Source organism: Mugil cephalus, chromosome 12 (assembly GCF_022458985.1).
Source record: "Mugil cephalus isolate CIBA_MC_2020 chromosome 12, CIBA_Mcephalus_1.1, whole genome shotgun sequence".
In the NCBI taxonomy this organism is placed as follows: domain Eukaryota; kingdom Metazoa; phylum Chordata; class Actinopteri; order Mugiliformes; family Mugilidae; genus Mugil; species Mugil cephalus.
Window position 1 is genome coordinate 9,971,047 of NC_061781.1, and position 24,067 is coordinate 9,995,113.

Here is a 24,067-nt window from a genome sequence, read left to right on the forward strand (position 1 = left end):
GGAGACAACGTCTCCCTCCTGGAGATGAAGCTGGTGGAGCTGAGGGACAGAGGTTTGGTGCTCTGGGGCTTTAATATAAATATGACTAACATCAAATGTTTCTGTTAAACATTGCTTCCTGTGTTATAGTAATAATGAAGAGTTGATTCCAGTTCTAGCTCGTAAGTTTGTCGTGCTTGAAGTTTGTTTACCACTCTGCAATCATCATTACACAAAAAAATACAATAGAGCAAAAAATACAAAACAAAAAAAAAAACAGAAGAGAAATGTTGAACTAAGATAATATACACAAGTAATAAAAAGACACATTAATTATACATACAGTAGTCACAACCATAAGTATTAGGTGAGTAAAAGATCAGATAAGCTTTATTTGTCATGGATATTCTTCAGTCCTCCACAACATTAAAACCACTGAGAGGAGAAATAAACAACATTGATCATTTTGTGACAATTCAGTGTTCTGCTGCGAAACTTTAGCACCTGGCATTTACATGGATGTTACTTAGACATGTACCACCCACCTCGACCAGGCCAGACACCTCCCATCACATAGCAATGACATTCCTTGATGGCAGCAGCCATCCCCAGCAGGATGTAGCATGATATACAACACAAAAATGGTTTAGGAATAACTAAAAAAAAACAACATGAAAAACAGCACAAGGTATTGAGTATCTGTGGGATGCACTGGGACAAGCCTGATCTACAGAGGCCCCTCCCCTCAACCCATAGGACCTGAAGACCCCACTAACAACATCCTGTTACCAGTCATTGGAGGACACACTCAGAAGGCCCATGTCCATTCTCCGATAACTCACAACCAGGACGAGGAGACGTACACAATATTACGAAGGTGGTCATAATGTTATGCCTGATTAATGTAAGTGAACATACAAGGAATTTGTTCGCACACCGAAGCAGTGAGCAGCCATAAAAGGTTCAGGGGATTTTACTGTAGGTGCTTGCTCAGAGCACCTTGACTGGAGACATAGAGGGGATCAAATCAGTGACCTCACAGTCCTGATGCTGCTTCTCGAACCACTAACCACTGCTTCACCAACAGCACCCAAGTAAAGATACCTAATAAACTTGGATAAGAGTAAAAAAAGGCCTAATTGAGTTAACGTGTCAGCCTACTGAGCAAACTTTCTTGGAACATCCTGATCCACTTCCCCTTTCAAGTGAGCTGCACTGAGCCCTGATGTCTTCTCTATGCAGCACTTACACCTGAAGTTCAGTTTGCCTTCCTATAGCCCCAGTGGAATGGGGCTCAAGACAGACATCATTTGTAACAACAATAAACCCCTGTACTCTGCACTAAAGTTGGTCCAAAACTATACAGAGGACACTGACTTTGTGTAACTGGCCACTGAAAGTATTTACCAGCTTGACAGCTCTATAAACTTTTCACCGTCTTTTAGCTCATGTGTTTGGCTTTACGGCCAACACACACCCAGCAAAGTTCTGATAAAACCCTGAGAATGACATTCACATGGGATGCTTCTGCAGCACAATGCTTCCAATCAAACATTCAGTGCTTAAGAAAAGCAGTTTTATCAAGCTTACCCAGACATTGTGAGTATTAAGGGCTGGAAAGGTCAACACAGAGCTAAGATTGCAAACTATTAAAGCAATGGGAAGGCAAAAGTCAGTATCCAAAAGCGACCCACGAGAGCACAAAGACGGCAAACATACCAGGGCTGAGAACAACAGAAAGAAAACAGGAAAAGACAAAAATCAAACAAGAGAGAACAGAAAACAGAAAGACATTTACTGTAGATAGAGGTGTAATTATTTTCTGAGATCCAAATTTCACTCAAAATTATGACAGAGTACAAAACTACGTGTGCATCGTGTTGAGGGCCTGTTAGAACTTTCTCTCAATTACCAATTGTGATCATGAACAGAATCGGGGTTAAATGCAACATTCTAACACATAGTATCATACCAGTCCTTGAATCAGACCAAAACATACAGTAGGTGGGAAAGCACCCTGAACACACCCAAACAGATAATCAGAGTCGCTAAATACCCAATAAAGTCCAAACAATAGACGGTGTAAAGATGGATGGCAGACGGTGTGCAACAGCTCCTCAAAAGTGAAACCAAAGCAAGAAGAGCTCCCTCTGGTGACAGGCTGCAGTTTAGGTCATAAACTCCACCTCCTCCATGTCAAATTGACATAACATTGATGCAGGTTCCTAATTGTCCTCAGGGGATAAATAAAGTTTTTTCTGATCTGATCATGTTCAAATGTATTTTTCATTTATTTTTTTTTTTGGATAAGTTTCGTTTTAGTTATTTGACAGAAACAGACTGTGGCTTCATGGCTACTACCAGTTGCCATGCCAGCCTGTGGGACTGTGTAAACAAGTACAGTGGATAAACCACTTCCTTGTAACCAGTTAACTGGTTAAATCAAAACACAAGCGTGTTTGGAGGAAATGATCGATATAGTGGCTCTGAGTGGCTCCACTCTCAGATCGTACTGTGGAGGCTCCAGAGTCGCAAGATGGCGCTGCCTGTGTCCCCGGGAAAATAGTGCGAGTTTGACCAATGCAAGAACGCGGGGAGATGTTTTCCAAACAGTCTGTGATCAAAACTGGGTATATAAAGAGCAAAATAATAAAACCGACCGACCTCCAGAGTCAGGTGGATCTGAGGGTTCACCATAACAAGTCCATAGCACCTTTGAAAACATATAAAAATAACTGTTTAGCTTTAAGAAAACGAAGACATTTAAGATTTTATGTCTTCTCTTCATGACAGATTTTTTTGAACTGCTGTAGTAACTGTATTAGGCGGGAGATATTATATATATTATATTACGCAAATTAATGAGTTTGAGTTGAAAACACATACGGACTGTACAAGAGAGAAAGTGTTTGAAAGCGCTCGCTTGCATGAGTGTGTGTGGCTTCATGAGATCACATGCGAGCCGCTTTCTCTGTGAAGACTTAACATAATCCGGGTTTCCAGATTAGAGCAGGTGTCAGAGGGCTCTGAGCGGCAGGTTGCCAGACTTGGCTTTGGCTAAGTGAAGTCTGTGGGATCCCGGACACTGATAGACAGAGCAGATAACATGGCGGGCAACACTGGCAGCGAGGACAAGAAGGGGATTTGGAAAGCTACTGTTGACCTCTGCTGATGGGGTCAAGCTATTCATTAAAGAAATGGTGGCATGTGCCTTTATCAGCCTCTTCCAGTCCTATCCTCTGATCCCCTTTATCCGCCTATCCTTCTGTCTCTCTGGCTTTCATGTTGTAAAAGGGCCGCACACGCAGACACACACGGCTATCGCACACAAAAAACCTTGGCTTCTGCCACCGTTCCCTGGCCTGTCGCGCATTGTTTCGGTACATATTCACACGAATATGCACAAGCCCTTCCACGCCCACGCGCCTCGGTTAAACAACCTTGCTCAGGGCCCCTAATCAAAGCACCGCCGTAATTCAAACCACTCCTCTGTTGGCCCAACATCGCTCACAGTCACCCCACCGCAGCACATGGCTCTGCCGCAGAGGCTACAAAGAGCACGAAAGAAAGGATGGATGAAAGCCGGCATAAATAAAATGACAAAGAAAAAAAGTTGTAGAGAGTGGCTGACAATTCAAGGATGAAAAGACAACATATGAAGTATTATCATGACATTGTTATTTCTTTTCTTCTGATTTAGTGGACGCAAAAGTAAGTGTATATTTAGGGAGCACTTAAGGCACTGAGATGCCAAACAGACGGACACAGGAGGGAAGGTCCTCTGAAATCCTTACTTTGGTTGTTCGGCCGTACATTTCTTTGAGCGAAAGCTGGAGTACATTTGGAGCTGTTTGTGAAAGTCCCTCCTACACATGGCAGAAAGATTGCAGTCATGACAGATTGTAATAGAGTCAAAAAAACACTCCAGCTACTGCTGTGACTGCTTTTAGTTGGATTCAGGTAAAAATAAAGCAGGTCCTTCTTGTACTACGGCGCAAAAAGCCTAAAGGGCTTGCTTTGGCTCTCGTGCCTGCCCGTGTGTGTGTGTGTGTGTGTGTGTGTTTATAAAGCAGGAACACAGACTCTCCTACATACATGAAATGACATCTAAAAGAAATAAGAAAAACACTGCAAGTCCTCTAAAATGTATGTGACATTTGGACGATACCAGAAATGTAGGCCTCCACTTTAAAGTCTGCTAAAAATAAATAAAATAAATAAAGTTCTCAGATCACTCGTGAAAATTCTCTGGCAAACAGCACTCGTCAGTGTTGGAACAAATATACAAGTTCCAGTTCTCGTAAGCGTGACTTTCAGTTATTTGCCATAAAAAATGTTGCTTGATTGCAGTTGAATGACTTCGCCAGCTTGGATCAGCATAAACGTCCTCTGCTGGAAACTGATGGTGCGTTTTAATGTATAGAACTGCATTAAAAATGGTTATGGCAGTGGCAAAAAGAGTCTTAAGTCTAGAACGCCTAAGGTGTAAATTTACAGGTTGGGGTTTAATATGACTCCCAGGCGCTCCCAGTGCTCAAATGTCTATCGTGTTTGCTGATAAGGTGAGGAAGAGCCAACCACACTGGTGTTAGGGAAACTAGAAAAGCTCATGTGCATCTTAAATGAATTCATTTCATGATACTTGGCCAATTGTCAATATTTATCGATAATTCAGGGAATCTGGTTTGTTCTCCATGGTCTGTGGTGGCCAAGGCTCATGAGTAATGCAACATTAGACCTACATGTGTTTGCCAAAATGCACAGCTGAGATGATTCAAATGGTGGCTATAACACAAGCCTAGAAGACTGCTACATAGTGTGGGAGAGTCCCAAGTTCTATGATCCCTAGTGATAACAATATTAACAGTAATTTGCAACTCTATAACTTCCAGAAATAGCTGGGTATTTATTTATTTATTTTTGCCCTGAATAGAGAGCAAGCTCACACTTTACTTAGTCATATTGGCACGACACTCCTGTCACGTACCAGCAAAACATTCCACGTTTAGCAGCTTTAATCAGAATGACTGTGTCAGTGGGCTGATTTAAAATAGAACATCAAAACTTATCAAAATCTTATTCATCGTGTAAACGACATCAGTTCTTGAAAAGGCATTTGGAACATTTTTTATCGTCTTCAAGAAGTAGGATACCTCAGTACTTATGGACTGATATCAGACCAGTTCATTCAGTGTTGCTACATACAGTTCATAGATGTCTTTTTTTTTATGGTTGGTGTGTTTCATGAGTTCAACAGTTCCATAGTAACAGAGAGATGTTTGAATTATGGCAGATGTTTGCACATATTACAGTTGGGTCCTGGGTATTCACCTTGGCGGTTTCTCAGTGTGTCTTCTTATGGATTTGTGAAACATTATCAGTAAGTAACAGTTCCTAGTCTATGTACACATGTGACAAAGTGCAGTCCAAACGTCTGGATGTGTTCTTGCCCTGGTTGTTTTACAAAGGACGCTTTGGTAGGTAACTTGTGTTGACCTATAGTCAGTCAGGTGTCCCACAGTATCCTTTACATGGGCACAAGTGCACGACTTTCCTAGTTACAAAATGACTGTACTGAGTCACCACGTCTGTACTCCATGTCAAGTCTGAACTACCAAGTACGTAAGTAAGCAAGTCCAAGGTGTACATATTTGGCATTGGTGAATGCGGCCTGTCTGTCTTCCACACCTCTGCTCCACCTGCACAGGTGTTACATCTGTGTTACATCTTACTTTGCTTAATGAGATATCTTCAGAGGGCTCATTGACACATCCTTGGCCCTGTTCACACCTGGAATAATAAGTGGAGTAGAGAACTCTATAAACAGGTCTGAACGCACCCAAGATGGGGGGCGCACTGAGAACCAAACACCCAGACCACATTAGCAGTTACTTTGGGCAATTAAAACATTTATTGATATCTATTCCAATTTTAACTATCCTTGGCCTGTGTCGTTGGCTAACCCTAACCCCTAACTTCAAAATTTGTAAAATTAAAATATCCATAAAAGGGTAGATAAATGTGTATTTTTTCTTTTATTATTTTCTTCTCAAGAAGTTTTCTTAACCAAAACATTAAGTAATTTGCTCTTGTGGGTGGATCCATTTTAATTATATTAAATATGTAGCTGGCGTCACCATGTTTAAACCATGTATATGTACAATAACTAAAATACGATCAAATATATTTGCATGTTTTTATCTCTTCATACATCTCAAAATTTGTTTTGCCGCCTTTAATATAGACCAATCAAGTATGACATTAAAACCACCGAAAACTTTTGGATACTGCATAAGTATGGACTTGGACATGCACCAACCACCGGCCTCCAAATTCCCTAGGTCTCAAACTGATCAAGTATTTGTGAGATGCACTGGAACAAGCTTGAACAAGCCACATATTCTCCTCCTCTCAACCCATAGGACCCCCCACTGACAGCATCCTGTTGCCAGACACCACAGGACGCCCTCAGAAGGCCCATGTCCATTCTCTGATGAGTCACGACTCTTCTGAAGGCACAATATTAGGAAGGTGGTCATAATGTTATGCCTGATCGCTGTGTAAATGAAAGCATTATTCTTCACTTTAGGACATGACCCCTATAAACACTCACGGATTTGTTCTGATGAATATTTCAGTTCAGTTTATTTTTTGTTGAGCATATTCACAGTGAAATGGTTTTTTTTTTAGCCTCCAAACCTCCTCAACTTCACACGTCTGAAATAAAGTGTGTAGAGCGTTGTTCCGCACCTCCACACTACATACATAAAAAAAAAAAAAAAAAAAAACAACAGACCGGTCGTGTCTGCATGAGAGTGCCTGCGTGTCTTCAGTGGGCGGATGATTGCTTTACCTTTGTTTGCTTCTGTGAATATTTCTGTGTCTGCGTGTGCCTCTTCCATTATGAAAGCTGTGTTGTGTCTTGTTTGGATGAAGAGGTTTCAAGCAGTGGATCTAATGTAATGGAAAGTAATGACTCTCATTAATAGTCTGTTTAAAAACTAGCAACTCTTGTTTGGCTGCGGGATTGAGGATGAAAACTCATCTGACTCACTACACACAAACGCAGCAACACACCACCATACACACACATCTGTGTTCATTAAAAGGAATGCGCGCACAACTCATTAAAGCCTACACTTCCTTGAAATGTCTTCCCCTCTTCTTGCTTTTAGTGGTATCCTGTGTCCAAAGGCAATTGTTGGAGCCAAATGTAGTGTGAGGTTTTGTCAGTGCCCTGGAGGAAATATTGAGCGCATATATTACTGTAAGGCAACGAATATGAAGCTTACAGTCACACTTAAATGGATCAGAGACATCCTTAACAGCGTTAACGGCACTCGTGCCTTTCCTGCCAATAAACGGCAAAACGCCCGCTGTTAAAGAGGCTCATTTATCCTTCAGAATATAATACACTCCTATTAGGGAAAACAATACAGAAAAAGTTATCGACATCTGTGGTTGCTTATAGGAGATTTTTACAAGAACTGCAGTGATATCCCGGAGACATTCAGACCACTTAAGGCCCTGCACATCTGATTAACTCAAACTGGCGCGAGTTAATCAGTGAGACTCGGACGTCTCCTTCGGTTAAAGCTGAATAAGCACAAGTCGGGAATTGCGCGTGGTTAACACGCTTCAGGCCGGTAAACGGCTCTTTCATGTGTTGCAAACGTGAGCGACCGAGCGAATGAGGCGTCAGTCAAAACGGATCGGTTTTTAAAGTTTGCACTAGGCCCTTCATGTCAAACAAAACGCCAAGGAGGAGACAGGAAATGATGAGGGTATAAAGACAGAGGGTAACTCAGTAAAGGGTGCAGAAACCACGTCACGGTGTGGCTATGCTCTGCAGTGTGAATCCACCAATTTACACAACAAATTATGCATTTTTATATCCATCCACAAAATATAAAAAAAGATTCCTACATCCTCACTGTCTTGAAGGCTTCCCGTACCTGTATTATTTCCAGTTAAAAATGAAAGCTCAGAGTATCACTTTGCAGCGTGCGTACAACCACACACATACACATCAGGCTCCCAAAAGGGACTGAACTGCCAAGCCTGTGATTAGTGCACCACCGGCTCAACCACCTGAGCCACAACCAAACCGGTGGAGGAAAAAAAATAAAAAATTAATTCAATGTGCACTTTGTACTTAGAATTTTTATTTCTTTATCTTAGCTCATGTCCAGATGGGGCGGTGTGACCTGTATCGCGACCAGCCACCAAGGAACCGAAAAGATACTTCGGCTGCAATGTCATCTCCTGTGGTGACACCGGGGTCATGCAGTTGTATGAATATTTCTCTTGGACATAAGCAGTGTCTCTGCATTTGCTTCATCTTGAAAGGAAAGTTTGATAAGGAGGAAAGGAATAAGAAAGAAACCACAGCGGTGTCATCCGGAATGAGTAAAGCTGAGCGGCGTTAGGTCGGCATCAATATTTTTGGAGAAACACTGCCAGTGAATCAGGGTTCGGTTCATGTCATGATGTTGTAGTTTCTGCAACAGCATTTAGACGATATGGGGTATAACTTCCTCACCCTTAAACTATTTCACCTCCATGCAAACCATCCAAACAGTCGAAATATTCAGAGTGTTCACATTTCAACCACAGGAAGTGAATTCGTCTTACCTTCCAGTGATGAGGAGGAAGAGGGTGAGGATGACGAGAAGAGTAAAGCCGCCAACTGCTGCCGTGACGATGACTAACACCTGGCCTTGATCGGAGGCTATGTCCGACGCTGAAGTTGGAGGAGGAGGCATGGTGGGGGGTTGAAAAGAATTTGGGGTGACAGGGAGCAGATGGAGAGTCGGGCAGAGAAGCCATGGGGGAAACCAGGGGATGGCGGGAAGGAAAAGAATAAGAAGAGGACAGGTTCGGGAGCGTGAAGAGGGTATGAGGGGAAAGAAAAGAGGAAAATGAATGAAGAAAGAAAATTTTCGATTTGACATTTTTGAATATTCTTCTCTGTCAATCCTCCATGGAAAGATCATGTAAGCTCTCTTGATAGGCAAGTATTACAGAGAGATGTCTGATCAGCTCTTTGTAATGCAAAAAAAAAAAAAAAAAAATTCCCCTGTCAGCTTTCGTATTGGAATGATTCATTTGCTCGCTGCCGTTTAATTAATATTATTCATTCATGAAATTGTGATTTAGTCCGTGATCATTTGGTTAAATTGGGCCCATTTGGTATTCATGATTTTCCCTTTTCTGTGTCTTGTCACAGGGCTAACGAATCCCAGATAATTGAAAGATGATTGCTATTACCAAACTTATTTCTATAATATTTCATGCTTAATGAATATGAATTGGAGATCAGAGTGCGCGGTCGCTAGCCCAGCGAGTGAAGTTCATGTGGGTTTATGCGGCGTGTGGGTGAGAGCGAGCGCGAAGCCAAGAGCATATAAGTGTGCGGCACTTGTCAAGAATGTGTGTTTAGCCCGGTAAAAGTAATTACAGAGCGCTTAGGGGGGAGGGAGAGGGAAAGGGGCTCGGGTCAGACCGCACAGGCCAATTCTCACGGCCGTCAGCTTCACGCTGTCCTCACATCACTAACTTAACGGAGGTGTTTGACTGATGCTAATGAAGTGTGTGTGTGTGTGTGTGTGTGTGTGACGGGAGAGAGGGGCCGAGGCAAGAGATGATGAACGAGACAGACGAGAGACGGAGACAAACAAGAGAGAGGCCGAGGTGACAGACAGACGGACAGTTGGAAAAAACGAGAACGGCGACAGTGACTGGCAGGTGGACGGACAGACAGACCGACAGAGAAGGGGAGAGGGACAGAGGCCAAATCTGCTTTATCTTTCAGATAAAAGGCCAGGCGGTACAAAGGCTTGGCCGAGCACCCTGTGATCCACAGATAAAGCAAAGCTCTGCAGCTTTGGAGAGGAGAGGGGCACTGTGAAGCCAAATCACCCCTCAACAATACCTGACCCAACATAAAAGGGCAGCTGGACCTTTGTATTTTATGAGTGGACTTGCAATAAAGCTACTATTCACACAGAGGTGCACAGTATACTTCAAAAATAAATCCACGCTCATTGCGTATTGTATTCTGTTTTCTCAATTGACACAAAGGTTGTGGATGCAAGAGATCTTCTGGCTAGTCAAATTTCCGTGGGAGTTCCAGTCATAGTCAATAAAAAAAAAAAAAGGTTTTGATCCATTTTAGAATATCACGTAACAAAAACTCATCAAATAATGTTATGAAAGACCTGAATTGGCACAATTAGCATCAATAAAACTCTTTATCTACACATTGCAATAATAAAGAAACTCCAGTCTGGATGTCAACAGGGTGGTAAACATAGAAATCACGCCAATTTCTTGTTAAAGAACATGACAAGTGTCACAGCAAATGTACGAGTACAAGGTGTTTGTGTAGCGTGCAGGTACGATTGTTTCATACAGACACATGCAGAATGCAAACACTGCTTCAATATGGACTGGAGGCTGATGAACATGATGTTGTGCTGAACAAGATGTGAGTATGTGAGCATTATGTTGTGTACCACAGCATCATATTCACATGCTCACATCATGCCCACTTTTACTGTGTTTAATTGGGAAACACTTTTAACAGCTAGGAATAAAAACAGTAAAGTCGAGGTGTTAGTGTTTTTGTGATTGCAAATATTTATTACCTCCCTACATTTGCCAGGGCCTTATTAAAAAGTTGCTGGTTGGAATCCTAGTTTGGAATTTTTTGGGTGGTGTTATATGCTATGCCCGCGATGCACGCTGCCCTGGGTAATGCTCCGGGCTATGTGAACTTGAGCTGACCCTTAGCTACTGGTTGCAGCTTGCATCTAGAGCCTTTGACTCACTCGTCTTGAAGTTAAGCCAAAAACACAAACTGTTAAAGTCAAACTTTCGCTGGAAGATTAAACTCACATTTCTCTGCCTAAAAGCCAAATTATTACCAGGCAGAGGAAAGTGTCTTAAACTAATCACGGGTGGCCGACCTTTTGTGAGCGGTTCATCTCAAAGTGACCTTTCACTCCCATCACTTTACATGGTGTCTGCGCATTATCACCATGCAGAAATCAACACCATCAGCTAGCGCACACGCGTTTACACAAAGTCAGATGATCTCTCCTGTCAAACAGACACTGTACTTGCTCTGAGGTACTCACAGTCTCCCGTGGTTTCATATTCATATTTAGGGGAGTAGGAGCTGTATCCAGCTGGCGTGCGGCTGCGCACACTGAAGACGTACCAGGTTGCAGGCTTCAAACCTGAGACAATCACACTGGGGGCCTTGGTGCGTGTCGAAGAGTAGCTCAGCTGCTCGTGCTCCTGTGGGAGAGGGGGTAGGTGTGATCAACACAATCTTAGCAGCCGAGAACAGGTTTTGACAAAGTTTTAAAAATGACACATTCGCTTACATCAAAGCGGCAGCAAATACTGCTTTGTTCAATTACCGTCTCAATCACTTTGGCCGCTGCTGATACAAGCAGTGACAAGAGCTGCCTCCTAGCCACGTTCTAGTGCAGGTGAGCTCTTCTGACCACTTTTGGAAAAGTCCAATTACAGGTAATAAATCATTTTTCATGACACGTCCTTCACAAAGACACATTACTAGTTGTTTTAATTGGACTTTGAAGACGTTTTGTGTAACTGTCTTGTCTCTTCTTGAAGAAATGCAAAGCATATAATGATCATTCCCATCCTCACTGAATTATCTAGTCATCAAGAAAAAAAAAAAAAAAAAGGTTTGTAATCTTCTCTTGGAATCGTATACAGATCAATAATGTACCTTTTCATAATATTTGACCTCATAGTCAAAGACGGGAAGTGCCGTCTGTTCGGGTTGCTGCCAGGAGAGAGCGATGCTGTTTGGAGAAGCCCAGTCCTTCTTTAAAGCCCCGACCAGAGATGGACCTGGTTTAGAAAGAGGGAGGCCAAAATATCAGTGTTTCAACTCATGTGATAACATTTTTTTTATTTTTTGTGAGTACCAAGTGTAACTGTGAACAGCACTGTGGCAAAAATCCACTGCAAAAGTGAATTTAATTAACAAGTTAAATATCTCACATGAGTGATCCATTCCCCTCCAATCTGTCTCTGTTTCTAACAGTCAGGGACAGTGTACCGGGGAGACAAACCACTTACAGAGTCTTCTATAAAAAGAAAAAAACAACAACCCAGTTGCCTATTTTGTTGTTGCACTAACACACAACAATTTTAAGTGAGTTGAACAGAAAGTGTAGCTGTACTTATCATTTTGGCTTGGCTAACTGTTTCCATATAATAGGGTTAGGGTTAGGGTTGGGGTTAATCCATATGTAGTGTAATGTAAACTAGCATATTTTCTGTATTTCTATATTTTTCATATCTTTTACTCTGGTAGAATACGCCAGATACATTTGTTAAGTAAAAGCACTCTGCATTAAGCAGTAAATAAAGTCAGTGTCATGAAAGCATTTGAAGTAGCTGTGAGGAAAAAAAGGTAAAGTTGTCAAACATTTTAAGGAGTTTTAATAAAAAAAAAAAAAAGTCCTTGGGATACATGCAGTAGTTAATTTCATTTACTTTCACTGTGATGGAGGTTTGGTTCTGTTAACCCAAAATAACAGCACAGGGGCTTGAATCAAGATGGCTGCCAAGCAGTGAGAATAAACAGAACACAATTTGTCTAGACTATGTTGGACAAACACCTGTAGAAGGTTAATGAAAGCTGTTGCGAGTTCACCCTTACTTGACCTCTCTAAAGGTTTTGCGTCCTTGCTCTCAGCCTCAAATGTCCATTTACGCTGGAGTAAAGCACGAATGTACAAAATAAAAGTAAGTGGGCGCAGCTGGTAAGCTCACATTATTGTATAAGTAATGACGTTACCACTGACGCAAGGGTTAGCATGCTAAGCAGAGCTCGCGGAGGATCAGCATGCTAACGCTGCTGTTTTAAATGCATGCCGAAGCATTTAGCTTGCTTTTACCCTGAACTTCATAGAGCATCTAGTGTACTCTCTCAGTCTTGTTGGTCTGTACAGAACAAGTTGACCCCAGCAAATAGTCAGTTAGGTAAGAGTGCACTGAATACAGAGCGAGGAAGTGAGGAATTCCTTGAAAGGGCAGCCCCTTTACAGTGAGGAACAGTGTGGCCGTCTGTAATCCTGGACCGCAATGAACACATTCGAAATGGGTCTTAGATATTCTTCTTTCCTTTAAGTCTTTCCCTTGTAACTGAAAATAAGTTGAATAAGCTACATCTTCTGTTCTTGGACTGAATCGCATTAGCTTTACAAATTTCTGCTGTGTAAATAATTGCACTGAGCTCCCAGGAGAGGCCAGCATATGAAACTGCCCTGAGAGTCATTACCGTGTATTATATCATCTAATGTTACAGAGCTGACTCATTATATCGATATAAAATACAGGCCTGCTTTTCTCATGTGTATTCTAAGAGAAATGATGACACAGATGTTTTGTTTTTATTTCATTCATTCTAGCATGCCTGGGAAAACTGTTCGGCGCTCTCACTTTGACTGGGGCTGGGTATTTAGGGGCTGGAAGCTTTGGGCTCTGGGAGAAGATGAGAGATGCAAGATGGGGATTTAGGGTTTGTGGGTTAGCGAAGAGTATTTGGGGTTATGAAAGGCTCAAATCTGTGGATAAAGGTTAAGCTTAGGTGAAGGGGTTCTCTATGTGTTGTGCTAGAATATTAAAATCCAAACCTTCACCAATGGTATTATTAACTGCATTCTAACATATAAACAACACTATTGTGCAAAAAGCAAATTGACAATTATCAACGTCTCCAAATCAGGGCTATGTGAACAACCATATTTCAGGACCATTATTCCAGTTCTCTTTATCTTTGGAGCTCAGTTTTGAAATTTCTTGTTCTTGTGAGTGGACTTATTTTTGTTCTGGACGGAGTAGAAAGCAATTCACAGATAAACAGAGGCTGCAGCTGCATGAGCCTCGCAAGAGGATATGACCCGCTTGGACCATTCAGAAACTGAGCTGCAGAGAGCAAATAGAGACTAGTGGTGCCTTTGGTCAAATTGTGCTCCATTAACAACAGGAACATTTTGCCACCATGAATTTTCACAAGCGTTTTTTTTTTTTTTGTTGATCGCTGTTAATGGCACCAGCCCCGACACGATGCGCAGAACTGTGATGAAGCCCTTCTTTATCATCTCAAGACAACATATACGGTATTAACAATACTGAGGGGACAGATGGCCACTAAGTGAGTAAGGGTACTTTTGCCAATATAACACGTTTCACCGGACTACAGTTTATATTCGCACTGTTTGATACAGATATGCAGATGAGGTTACAAATTTTACATTTAAAAAGAAAACTTAGTTCACAAACATGTTTGCCTTTAATCACTTGACTAACTCATGATCTCCCTGTTTGCATATAAAACACGCAGTTAATCAAGCAACAGCTCAGATCAGTATTTTTTTCCTGACTTGAAACTTGGTGACCGATGAAATAAAGCTAGAAGGGTGACGTATGCACCATCTAGTACGGTCACTATTACATTTAATTAATTTTAATGCTTGGCTTCTCCTTAATAACCGCCAACTTAATAGGCTTTTAAAATTAAGTTGGTAGTCTGAAATGCTTGTGAAACCCGAACGACATAATGTCATGCGTGACAGAAAACAGCTAATAATAATAGCATAATCAGCAAGCTCAAAAGTCAGGTGTGTGTGTGTGTGTGTGTATATATATGCATACATACATGTGTAGTTGCATTCATGTGTGCACATTCTTATATTAAAAAAAAAAGAGTAATGAAGAGCTGGAGTTGAATAAATCCTCGCTTTTGCAGCCAAAGCGGCTGACATCTTATTAGATGCAAATTTTGCATATCACATCTCATATGACCATTTTACTCAAATTCTCAATGCTCAAGAGAAAATTCATCTCAGGGGTGTTTTTTATCTGATCAACACTGTCTAATGAACCACTGTGTTGAAGCTATGACGTCGCAGGGTTTCCTCTGCTGTTCATGCCAGCTGGGTACAGGGAGTGGTGGCAGAGTCATGTTGTGAAGGCATCAAACTAAGACACAGCTAGATTGTTGACATCTGTTGGTAGCATATTGGCCCCTGATAGGAAACAATAAACTCACAGATTCAAATCTGCCTTCCGCTGCAGGCCCAACACATCATGTGGGAAGCACATGCGTGTGAGGAGTGTGCATACGGGGACAAGCCGAAAGCCGACATGTCTAAAAACACTGTTTGGGTTTCACCATAACACGACAGCAACAATACAAAAGCCACTGTTGCTGCACTTCGAATTCTTGATGGGAACATCTGTGCTACACATGAAGCTTTTATTTAATTTTCTACTATATCATGCTGTCACCAAGTGACTGGACCAAGTTCAGTGCTTTTAACAATCGTTTAATATGTGTGCTTTTTGAACGTTGCATTGTGAATGTATCCAGTGTTATATGTTTGTTTTTTTTGTTAGTGGAGAGTAGACTTTTGGACTAGAATGACATTTAAGCTTGATTTCTATTTGCGAATCGAGGGAAAATGTGTAACGCCGCTCTGTAGCTGCTATGCCTTGGTCAGTGCTGGAGAGTAACAGATAAATAGTACCCATGTTACATATTTAGAAGACAGATTATGAGTAACTGTATTACGTTGCAGTTTAAATAGACAATTAGAGTACAGTTACGTTATTGAATTCAATGGATTATATGACGATTAATTAAAAGAGGCAACTCCATACATCTCCCATCACTCTAGTGTAGAACACGCAACAAAAGACTCTACAACATAGGTCTTCAACAGGGGGTCCGCGACCCCTACGGGGTCTGTGGAGGTACTGCAGCTATATATATTTTAATTTTCCCCCACAAATTTAAATTTCTTTATATAAATATTAACATGAATCCAAAATATTTTAGTAAAGGGATAAATGGAGGCAGAAGACGTGATTTTTCAGGCAGCACTTCACTCATTCAGCGATACAGAAGCTGTCTCAACAGTGCACCTGTCAATCTAATTCCTGCCAGGCGGCAACCTCCAGGTCTGAAAGATGAAGCCCATGTGGAAGCAAAAGATTGTAGTTCATCGAGTGGCCGCTTGAGGCTGGTTGCAAAAGGGAGCAAATCCCCATAGCCCCCCCATGTTGAAAAGCCTAACTTTACAGCATTATTAAACAGGTTTACAGCCTGCTTCAAAAAACGGTTTTGGTCTCAATGGTTTATTTCACTATTCATGACAACTGTACGGGGAGTGAATTTTTTTCTAACTCGTTCGTTTAAGTTCTATTAAGGATTAAAATTCTGCATAATTAAGGGCGTTCCCGCTCTGAGTGACTGGTGGTAGCCTGACACGACACGACCCCCTACGTCCATTTTTGGAGTATCCGCATGTGGGTGGAGTAAAGCTCATCCAACATGGAAACAGCGGACTCCGCCCACTTCGGGCTTCATTTTTGAGTTTCAGAATCCAATGGGTGACGTCACGATGGGTTTGTCCATAGTATATACAATCAATGCTTCCTGCTCACAGTAGAACCCACCCCTATCGCTGCTGAGCCAATCACAAGGCGCCGCATGTCAGGTTCCTCGCGATTGGCCAAGGGCAGAAGAGAAGCTAACAGCGCAGATCGCTCCCATCAGCCATCAACCACTGAGGACAAAATCTGTCACTTGAACAAAAAATAAAAAGAAAAGAAAAGAATATTTAAACCTGTGTATTATTTTCACTAGACTGAGTTTAACATAGAACACATATAGAAGGTAGGAGTTACCTACTTAATCTATCCATCAGTTTGAGGGTCATAGGCCTGAAAAACATCGAAGATCCCTGTTCTACAACATTAAAGATTTGAGCTATTTGTGTGATTAGCGAGATAAGGGAGTTAGAATAGAAGCTGGAGCTGGGGCTGGGACAACAGAATCAGCACTTGACATTATAGAAAGAGAAGGGGAAGACAACATCATAAATGTGTGTATTAATGTCACAATAATTCCATAAAACCTAACAGAGACAGAATCCAGACACTACAGTCCATTATGATCTCATGTCTGCGAACAGTGGGTGTATTGTTTATGTCCATCTGCCTCTGAAACACAACACTGTCTGGAGGGCCCGACAAGATACTTTGAGGACACAGGACACACGTCAATTGTCTTTAATGATTCTGTGTGTGGGTTATTAAAGCTGCAGCATGAAATCTGCCAGAGGAGCTCAGTACCTCTCAGAGAGATGCAGGAGCACTGGAAAGCCATTAGAAACACCAGTCAATTACGATGCCCGATGGATGGATTTTCCAGTCAAGCGTGGTTAAGCTCAACATAAACTAATGGGGAGTCTTTAAATGAGCTTGACCTGCATATGATTTTAATTAGCTTTCCTGCCCTAAAGGCTTCCATTAACTGTTTAAAAAAATCAATAGAGCCAGTATTGATGCTGTGCAAGAGCTTAAACGATGTCCTAACACTCCACTGATTCAATCCAGATAGAGAGATAGAGTGCAACAGAAACACAAACACACAATGTGGGCTCTGTTGTTTACAGCCGTCATATTGATACGTCTCTTCTCCAGGTGTCTGCTTGTGTTTGTCTCACGTCGACTCCAAATTGGTATTTCAGGGCGCATTTTCATGGGAGAGCAGAAAGGATTTACGGGAGCAAACAAATTCATGAAAACGCGCGCTAAGCAAACAGACAAATATTCAATCTGCCTGAATTTGATTTGATTTAAATTAGTTCAATTCAATACCATTCAAGTCAATTCCTGGGGCTGCCAGCCAATGTCAAGTGTGCAGAGTGCTCCAGAAGCACTTCATAGTTCCTTCGGGGAACTAAGGGAATATGAGAATGGATTGAAGTTGTTTCCAACGTTACCACTGGGAATCCAAGCAATCAGCTGAAGGAATGTCATTTGTTGAATGCGTAATGTTCCGTGTGTGAACGTGGCTTTGTGTGTGCTACTATTACAAACCATAAGACAAAACCAAAGTGACACAGGTTCTGCTTTGGGGACTATCTTCATTACACTTCATTAATGCAGGAGGTCATTCCCAATGCACTGTGGGTCATCTGCTCTGTGTTATGAGCTCCAAGCATGAACACAAATGCCACTGCGGAGGCCAGACTACAGCCAAATAAACTGTTGGGCGTAAGTCTAATTAAGTGTCAAATATGTGACAGCTCAGACAAGCGCAGTGTGACAGAAATTCCTGCCTAATTAAAACCAAACTCTGTGTTATCCGTAGAATGTGCCCATTGGGTCGGTAGGTGGTATATTTCACCCTGTTCAAGAATGATGCTAAATACATTTAGATTAAAGAGCTACAGCAGAGGGGAATAGTAAGCCTGACCCACTCTTCACATCTTATTTGTTTAACCTGTACATTAAAAGAAACGTAAAAATACCACATTAGAGGACGACACATCACTGATTTTACTAAAAGTAGCTCAGTGATGAATAAGATTTTTTATTTTTTTTTGCTGGCAGCCATCAAAGATGTTTTAGACATTCCTGTGATTGTACAGGTATATCTTAAACAAAGCTAAAACAAAGAGGTGTTTGCATTTTTATACTGGAACATCTGTGGGGTTTTGATGGGGTTGATTTACCAGATGTTTAAAAAAAAAAAAAAAGTAAAACGAAATAAGCACCAACTTGCCACCATTTGGAAGCCTGTGGGGAAACGTCTTCAAGAACCCTCTAGAAAATCCAGTTTCCATGCACGTCAAAGAACGTCTTTACACCTTCACGGCCGCTCCTTTCCCTAAGTTTTTGCATGCAGAAGTTGTTGTAATGTGCTTAGACTGCTGTCAAAACCACAACACGGGTATGCTATTCCTGGGGGACTGAGGAAGCTATCTGCTCGGAGTCCTAGTATTACTCTGAGGCTGTGATGAAACCACTGGAGATGGTGCACAGAGGTACTGGGAAGACAGTAAAGTGTCACTAAAATCAAGTAGAATTACTGAAATCACAAACCGTCCTTTTCACAAATTAGATCTACCGGGAGTTTCATTAAGATTAGATTTTGTATGGTTACTGAACTAATAGCTTTTTTCTTTTCTTTTCTTTTAGATGATAACATTGAACATTTGTTTCTTTTTTATTATGTGCATGTATATAATTGCTAAAGGTACTTAGCAGGTACTTATTCAGCAGTCGTCGCATAATAAAATGTTACCAACAACTGTATAACCTCGAGACTGGATTGAACTTTTAAATAACTTTCTGCAAAATGGATTGCTCACAGCTAGTATGTAACTGTACGTTCCTTTGTGACTGCGGCAGAGCCCGTGTTTCAAGTGTTTATTTCTTGCGTGGAATTTCCATCCATTTTAGTGAACAATGTTTTCCCTTACCTAGCTACTTTGCCTCCGACATGCAGGTACTTTCAAACAAGACCATGCTGGTCATTGCATAGCACCTGTCCCTGAGTACATAATGCCTGCTTTGAATCCATTCCACTGCTGCCACTGTAGCTCCACCTTCCTTCCTCCATATCCTTCTCTACAATCTCCATATAAAGTGCTGCAATTTGTTGGCCAATCGTCAACAGCCATCTCTCCCTCTACTGTGGTGATATGGGCTTCCTCTCCTAGACGCATATCATCGCTCCCTGCAGTCTCGGAAAGGAAAAATGGATGTGACCCTTATGACACTAAATAGCTGTCAACTGAATCTAAACTGGGACAGTTTCTTGTTCTCCCTCGGCACACCTGCAATGCCCCCACCCCCGCCTCCCCTCCCCTCCCCTCCCGTGGTGGCTGTCTTTAGTATGACAGTGGAGAAAAGCTCCTTAGACTCCTTTGCCCCATCCAGATGGTGGCTCTAACAGCCTCCTGGACCATTTATCATGTGTATCTGCTGAGTACAGAGAGTTAACAGGTAATTAAAATCATCAGTCACGCAACAAAAGGAGGAACAGGGGAGGTGGCAAGGAAAAGAGTCAAGGAAAGAGACCTTTCTGTGAGTTCTGAGCCATTTTCTACATTCTGGCTTAGAGGTGCAGTACGAAACAGAGGAGGGCAAAAAAAACAAAATTGAGAAAAGTGAGAAAAGAAGAAAAACAAAAACAAAAGACAAATCAAAGAAACCTAGCGAGACAAAGTTTGACATTGGACTACGCCTGACTTCTAAATTAAACATTTAAACCTTTGTCCTCTTATTGACGTTTAGTGGAGAGGAGATTAAAAGAGGGACGGACAGATACAAAGGCTAAAGAAGTGGCGTATACTGTCAAGTAGAGAGGGTTTGTGCGCTAGCTAGCAGCCTGTCTGACACTCAGAGGTCCTGTCTTTAATAAGGTCCCAGCTTGCCACTGATCCCTCTTGTTCCTACTTAATGGGGATGTGGAGAAGCAATGACGTGTGGGAAAGGCCAGCGAAACCGACCCTATACTGGCCCACCACAATCAATACTCATTTGGTGTCCACCTCACTTTCCCCAAAAGTAATTAATGAGAAGAACGGAAGTATCTGGCCACTGACAGCTGATTTCCCTGCCGGTCCCTGTCCCTAACTCCCCGTCCATTTCTCATGCTTCTACTTAAAAGCTTCATTATAGCTGAAACCAAGCATTCAGTGCGGGAAAGTGACACAGATGCGGGCCGACACAAGTGTCAGTGTGTGTAATGTGCTCACAGTGAGAGGGTAAAAGCTAAAAGGTGTCATACTTAGTGTAGTTTAGATCAAACGAGCGTGTGTTTTTTTGACGTAAATCACATTTGCCGTATTATATTTTGCCCAACTTTTTTTGCTGTATATGTTCCCCAGCTAATATAATCCAGCTTCTCTGATACCTTTATATAATTATAACACAGTAAATAGTTGCTCTATAATGATCTGTTTGAATTCAAAGTTGCCAAGTGAAGCAGAACATGTCGTACTGTGATCCAGCGTGGAATGTTTTTAAATTGCACGGTTTGCTTGAATAAAAGTTCCAATCGATACATTTGCTCTCTGCAGGTTTGGATTGGTTTAAAAATTTACATCTCTCAACCTGCTTGCCAATCCTCTAACTTTAATTAATTAAGACTTTACAATGATAATAATGGAGATGGCTGCAACAGTGGTGCTTTTAATGATTATACTGTAACTACAGCTTTCAATACAGACATTTACTTTGTGGTGAAAAACTTTAATTTGAATACATAGCTACAACTGCCCACTAAGATAGTACTTTATTGATCCCCATTGCGGAAATTCAAAAAACAGTAGAACAGAATAAAACCTTTCTGTAGCTTCAACATCATCTCCTCTCCCAACAGGAGTGCACATGGAGAGGAGCGAAGTGCCACTGCAGCGGAGGTACAGTATAAATAGCAGTCCACCCTGCTGTAGCACCCACAGACGACTCACTGCAGCATAACACACTTTCCTATACAAGCAAGTTTCAAGCAGGGCCATCTATACACAAGCCTGCTGTCAGATGCAATCCACCTAGGAGTTAAGATAGCGACTGATACAACGACATGTGAATGGGTCATGAATGGGTCTTGAACATGGAAGCACGCACATTGAAAGCATCCGTCATGCAAAAGTTGAAATGTTCAAGAACAGTTTGATACCGGCTACAAATGTATAATGGTCATAGTTTAAAGTTTTTCATGGAACAAAGAAAATGAAATGTCCACATTCTGTTAATCCTCTTCTGCCGGTGTGGTGCCTTTCATTAGTCACATAACTATTTCTACTGGAGAACACTTCCATGTACCAAGGGAGGACATGCTGACACTTGTTGGAAAACTTGTAAAATTCTTAAAGAAGAAATCTTTTAAAACATTGGAAAACGAGGTAAGATAATCCAAAGTATGTGAAGAAATAATAGCTCTGATGTCCATCTTTTCAGTAGAGGTTTACTGACGTTAACATGTCAACCAGCTAGCGCAGGCCGGCCACATCTTCTTCTTTAAACTTGGAAGTATTTCAGTGAAGCATCTATTCTGGCCCCTCAGTCCAACTCCAATTTCAAACTTCTTTTATAGGACGGGTAGTCAGTGACTAGAACAGCACATGCAACGATGGCTGGAGCTGTTGGCAAGCAACCTTGCTGGACAGAAGGGAGATGGCTAGAGTTTATTGTTCCGTTAGCGTGGAATACCACCCTCTCTACCAGGCACCACTTATTCGCACAATATCATTACGTTTCAAGTCTACTGGTCTCAGGAAATGTTAAGACCTGGCCACCGCAGTAAGCCAAGATGGCAGATGTATTCAATAGCTCATCATCCAGGTTGCTTGTTTCTACAATGCTGGATGCTTCAGTGTCCATCAGTTGCGATGAGCTATTGCCAAGCTGCAGTGGTTTAAGTTCTCTTTGAGTGGGCATTTAAACACAACACAGCGCAACCGATTGTGATTAAAATGCCCTCAGCATGTCAGTGTTGTTACACAGAAACAATAGCTACCACATCTGTAAAAAGGTACTGAACCTCTTTCCCCAAACCATTTCACAAATCGCTCCTTTAAAGAGAAAATGGAAAACGGTTGAATTGATCCAAAAATGGCATATCTGCTGAGGCAGGATAGCGTCCTAAATGTTTAGCATCAGAAAAAAAAAAGAGGCAAGGTACGCTAAATAATAAAAACCTCGTCCATGTGTTTGATGTCTTACTCCGAATACATCTGAAGACGCACTAAAAATAGCTGGAGCTGAACGTGTCTTCGGTGGTTGTTAAAACGTGTAAAGGTCTGCGGAGATTTAAGTTAGAAGTGCTGTCATAATGAAAGCTTTGACGGAGAGGGGTTAATACAATTTCTTTTAAATGATCTGAAACGACAAAAGGCATTGGCAACTGATTTATCTAACTTTCAGAAGACAATGGGGCTGCATTCTTGGGAAGAAATTCAGCCAGAAGATTGAAGAGGGGATTGAGGTGGGAGTTGAGAGAGAGAAAACTTCACAGAGCATCCATCAGGATTGCAGAACAATGAATCCAATCACTCTGTATTAATGAGCCGACGCTTAAAATAGTTCCCGTTGTGAGGTGAAGTCAGGGGAAATGATCTTTGCAGAAGGGGAGAAGCTACCTGATAAAAGTCTGGGCATAAATCATTTTGTGGAGTAGAAATAGCTAATCTCTTTTCCTTCAAACTCCCCACCTGCTCTGAACACTGCTGAATAGCGATCCTGGGGAATAGCTATTCTTAACGCTGACTGGTGAATAGGTGACTTACTATATGTCTGGAGGGCTTAGAGGAGCGAGCTGAAGAAATATAGGTATGGCCACACGCAACACTGTATGTGGACAGTTTAATGACGGCCTTCAAAATGTAAAGCTGAAAAGCATTATCACAGTCGTTATTATGGTCGTCTCCGACATCCAGCAGCCACAGTCCAGATGCTGGATATCTTCACTGACACATTTGCAGTATTCATTTAGACACTAAAATGACCTGAAACATTTAGCCAGTCTTGTACTTAAACTACAGCGCAGAACTTTTCCCCACACCCCCCTCTGACATTGAGAGTGATTACACAAGCCCTGTTGCATAGATCTACATATGTCTACACTCCTTCAGTCGCCTTCAGCTCTCCCTCTGGAATGGGAAATCTGTGTTTGTCTATATTTTTCTTTTTTAGACTGTACTGCTTCATCTGAACAGCATGTTTCCCTTTCTCATCTGTAGCATCTGAAACTTTTCTTGTATGCTTCCTAGGTTCTGCTTCATTCTATCTGACTTCCAGAGGCCTAAACACCTTACTACCATTTCTAACTGTCATTTCTCCACCTTAGTCGCTAGACGCTGTAACATATTCTATCTGCTCCTCGTACTTTGCTAAACAAAACACGCAATGCTCCAGATGCACCAGCATGGAAACAGCAGATTTAAAACTTAAGAACTTAACTAGTACAGCCTACAGCAAAGTCAGTGAGCTTCACCGGAAACTGATGAGTAGAACTGTCGAAAGCGAAAAGTGTTACATGGCGTGGCGCGGCATTCTATTGGCACTTTTCAATCTCGAATTTACATTCATTAAGTATCACTTCTATTCGCACATTTGATTTACAGGATTTATTTTTGATCTGAAATTTGCACAGGATGTTGCCTATTTCTACTCATACTAGACAGCATATGGATAATTCTACACGTTTGATGCAGGCTGATATGCCTGTGGGTAT

General features: G+C 41.7%; 1 protein-coding gene across 1 annotated transcript in view; it reads right to left on the reverse strand.

Moving 5' to 3' along the window:
• Positions 1 to 24,067, reverse strand: part of epha6 (eph receptor A6) — a 164,431-nt gene that overhangs the window by 23,168 nt on the left and 117,196 nt on the right. Inside the window, exons 6-8 of the mRNA XM_047601591.1 lie at positions 11,744 to 11,868; positions 11,121 to 11,283; positions 8,614 to 8,722 (exon numbers count right to left, since the gene is read on the reverse strand). Of these exons, the coding sequence (XP_047457547.1) occupies positions 8,614 to 8,722; positions 11,121 to 11,283; positions 11,744 to 11,868 (397 nt within the window). The remainder of the gene's footprint in view (positions 1 to 8,613; positions 8,723 to 11,120; positions 11,284 to 11,743; positions 11,869 to 24,067) is intronic.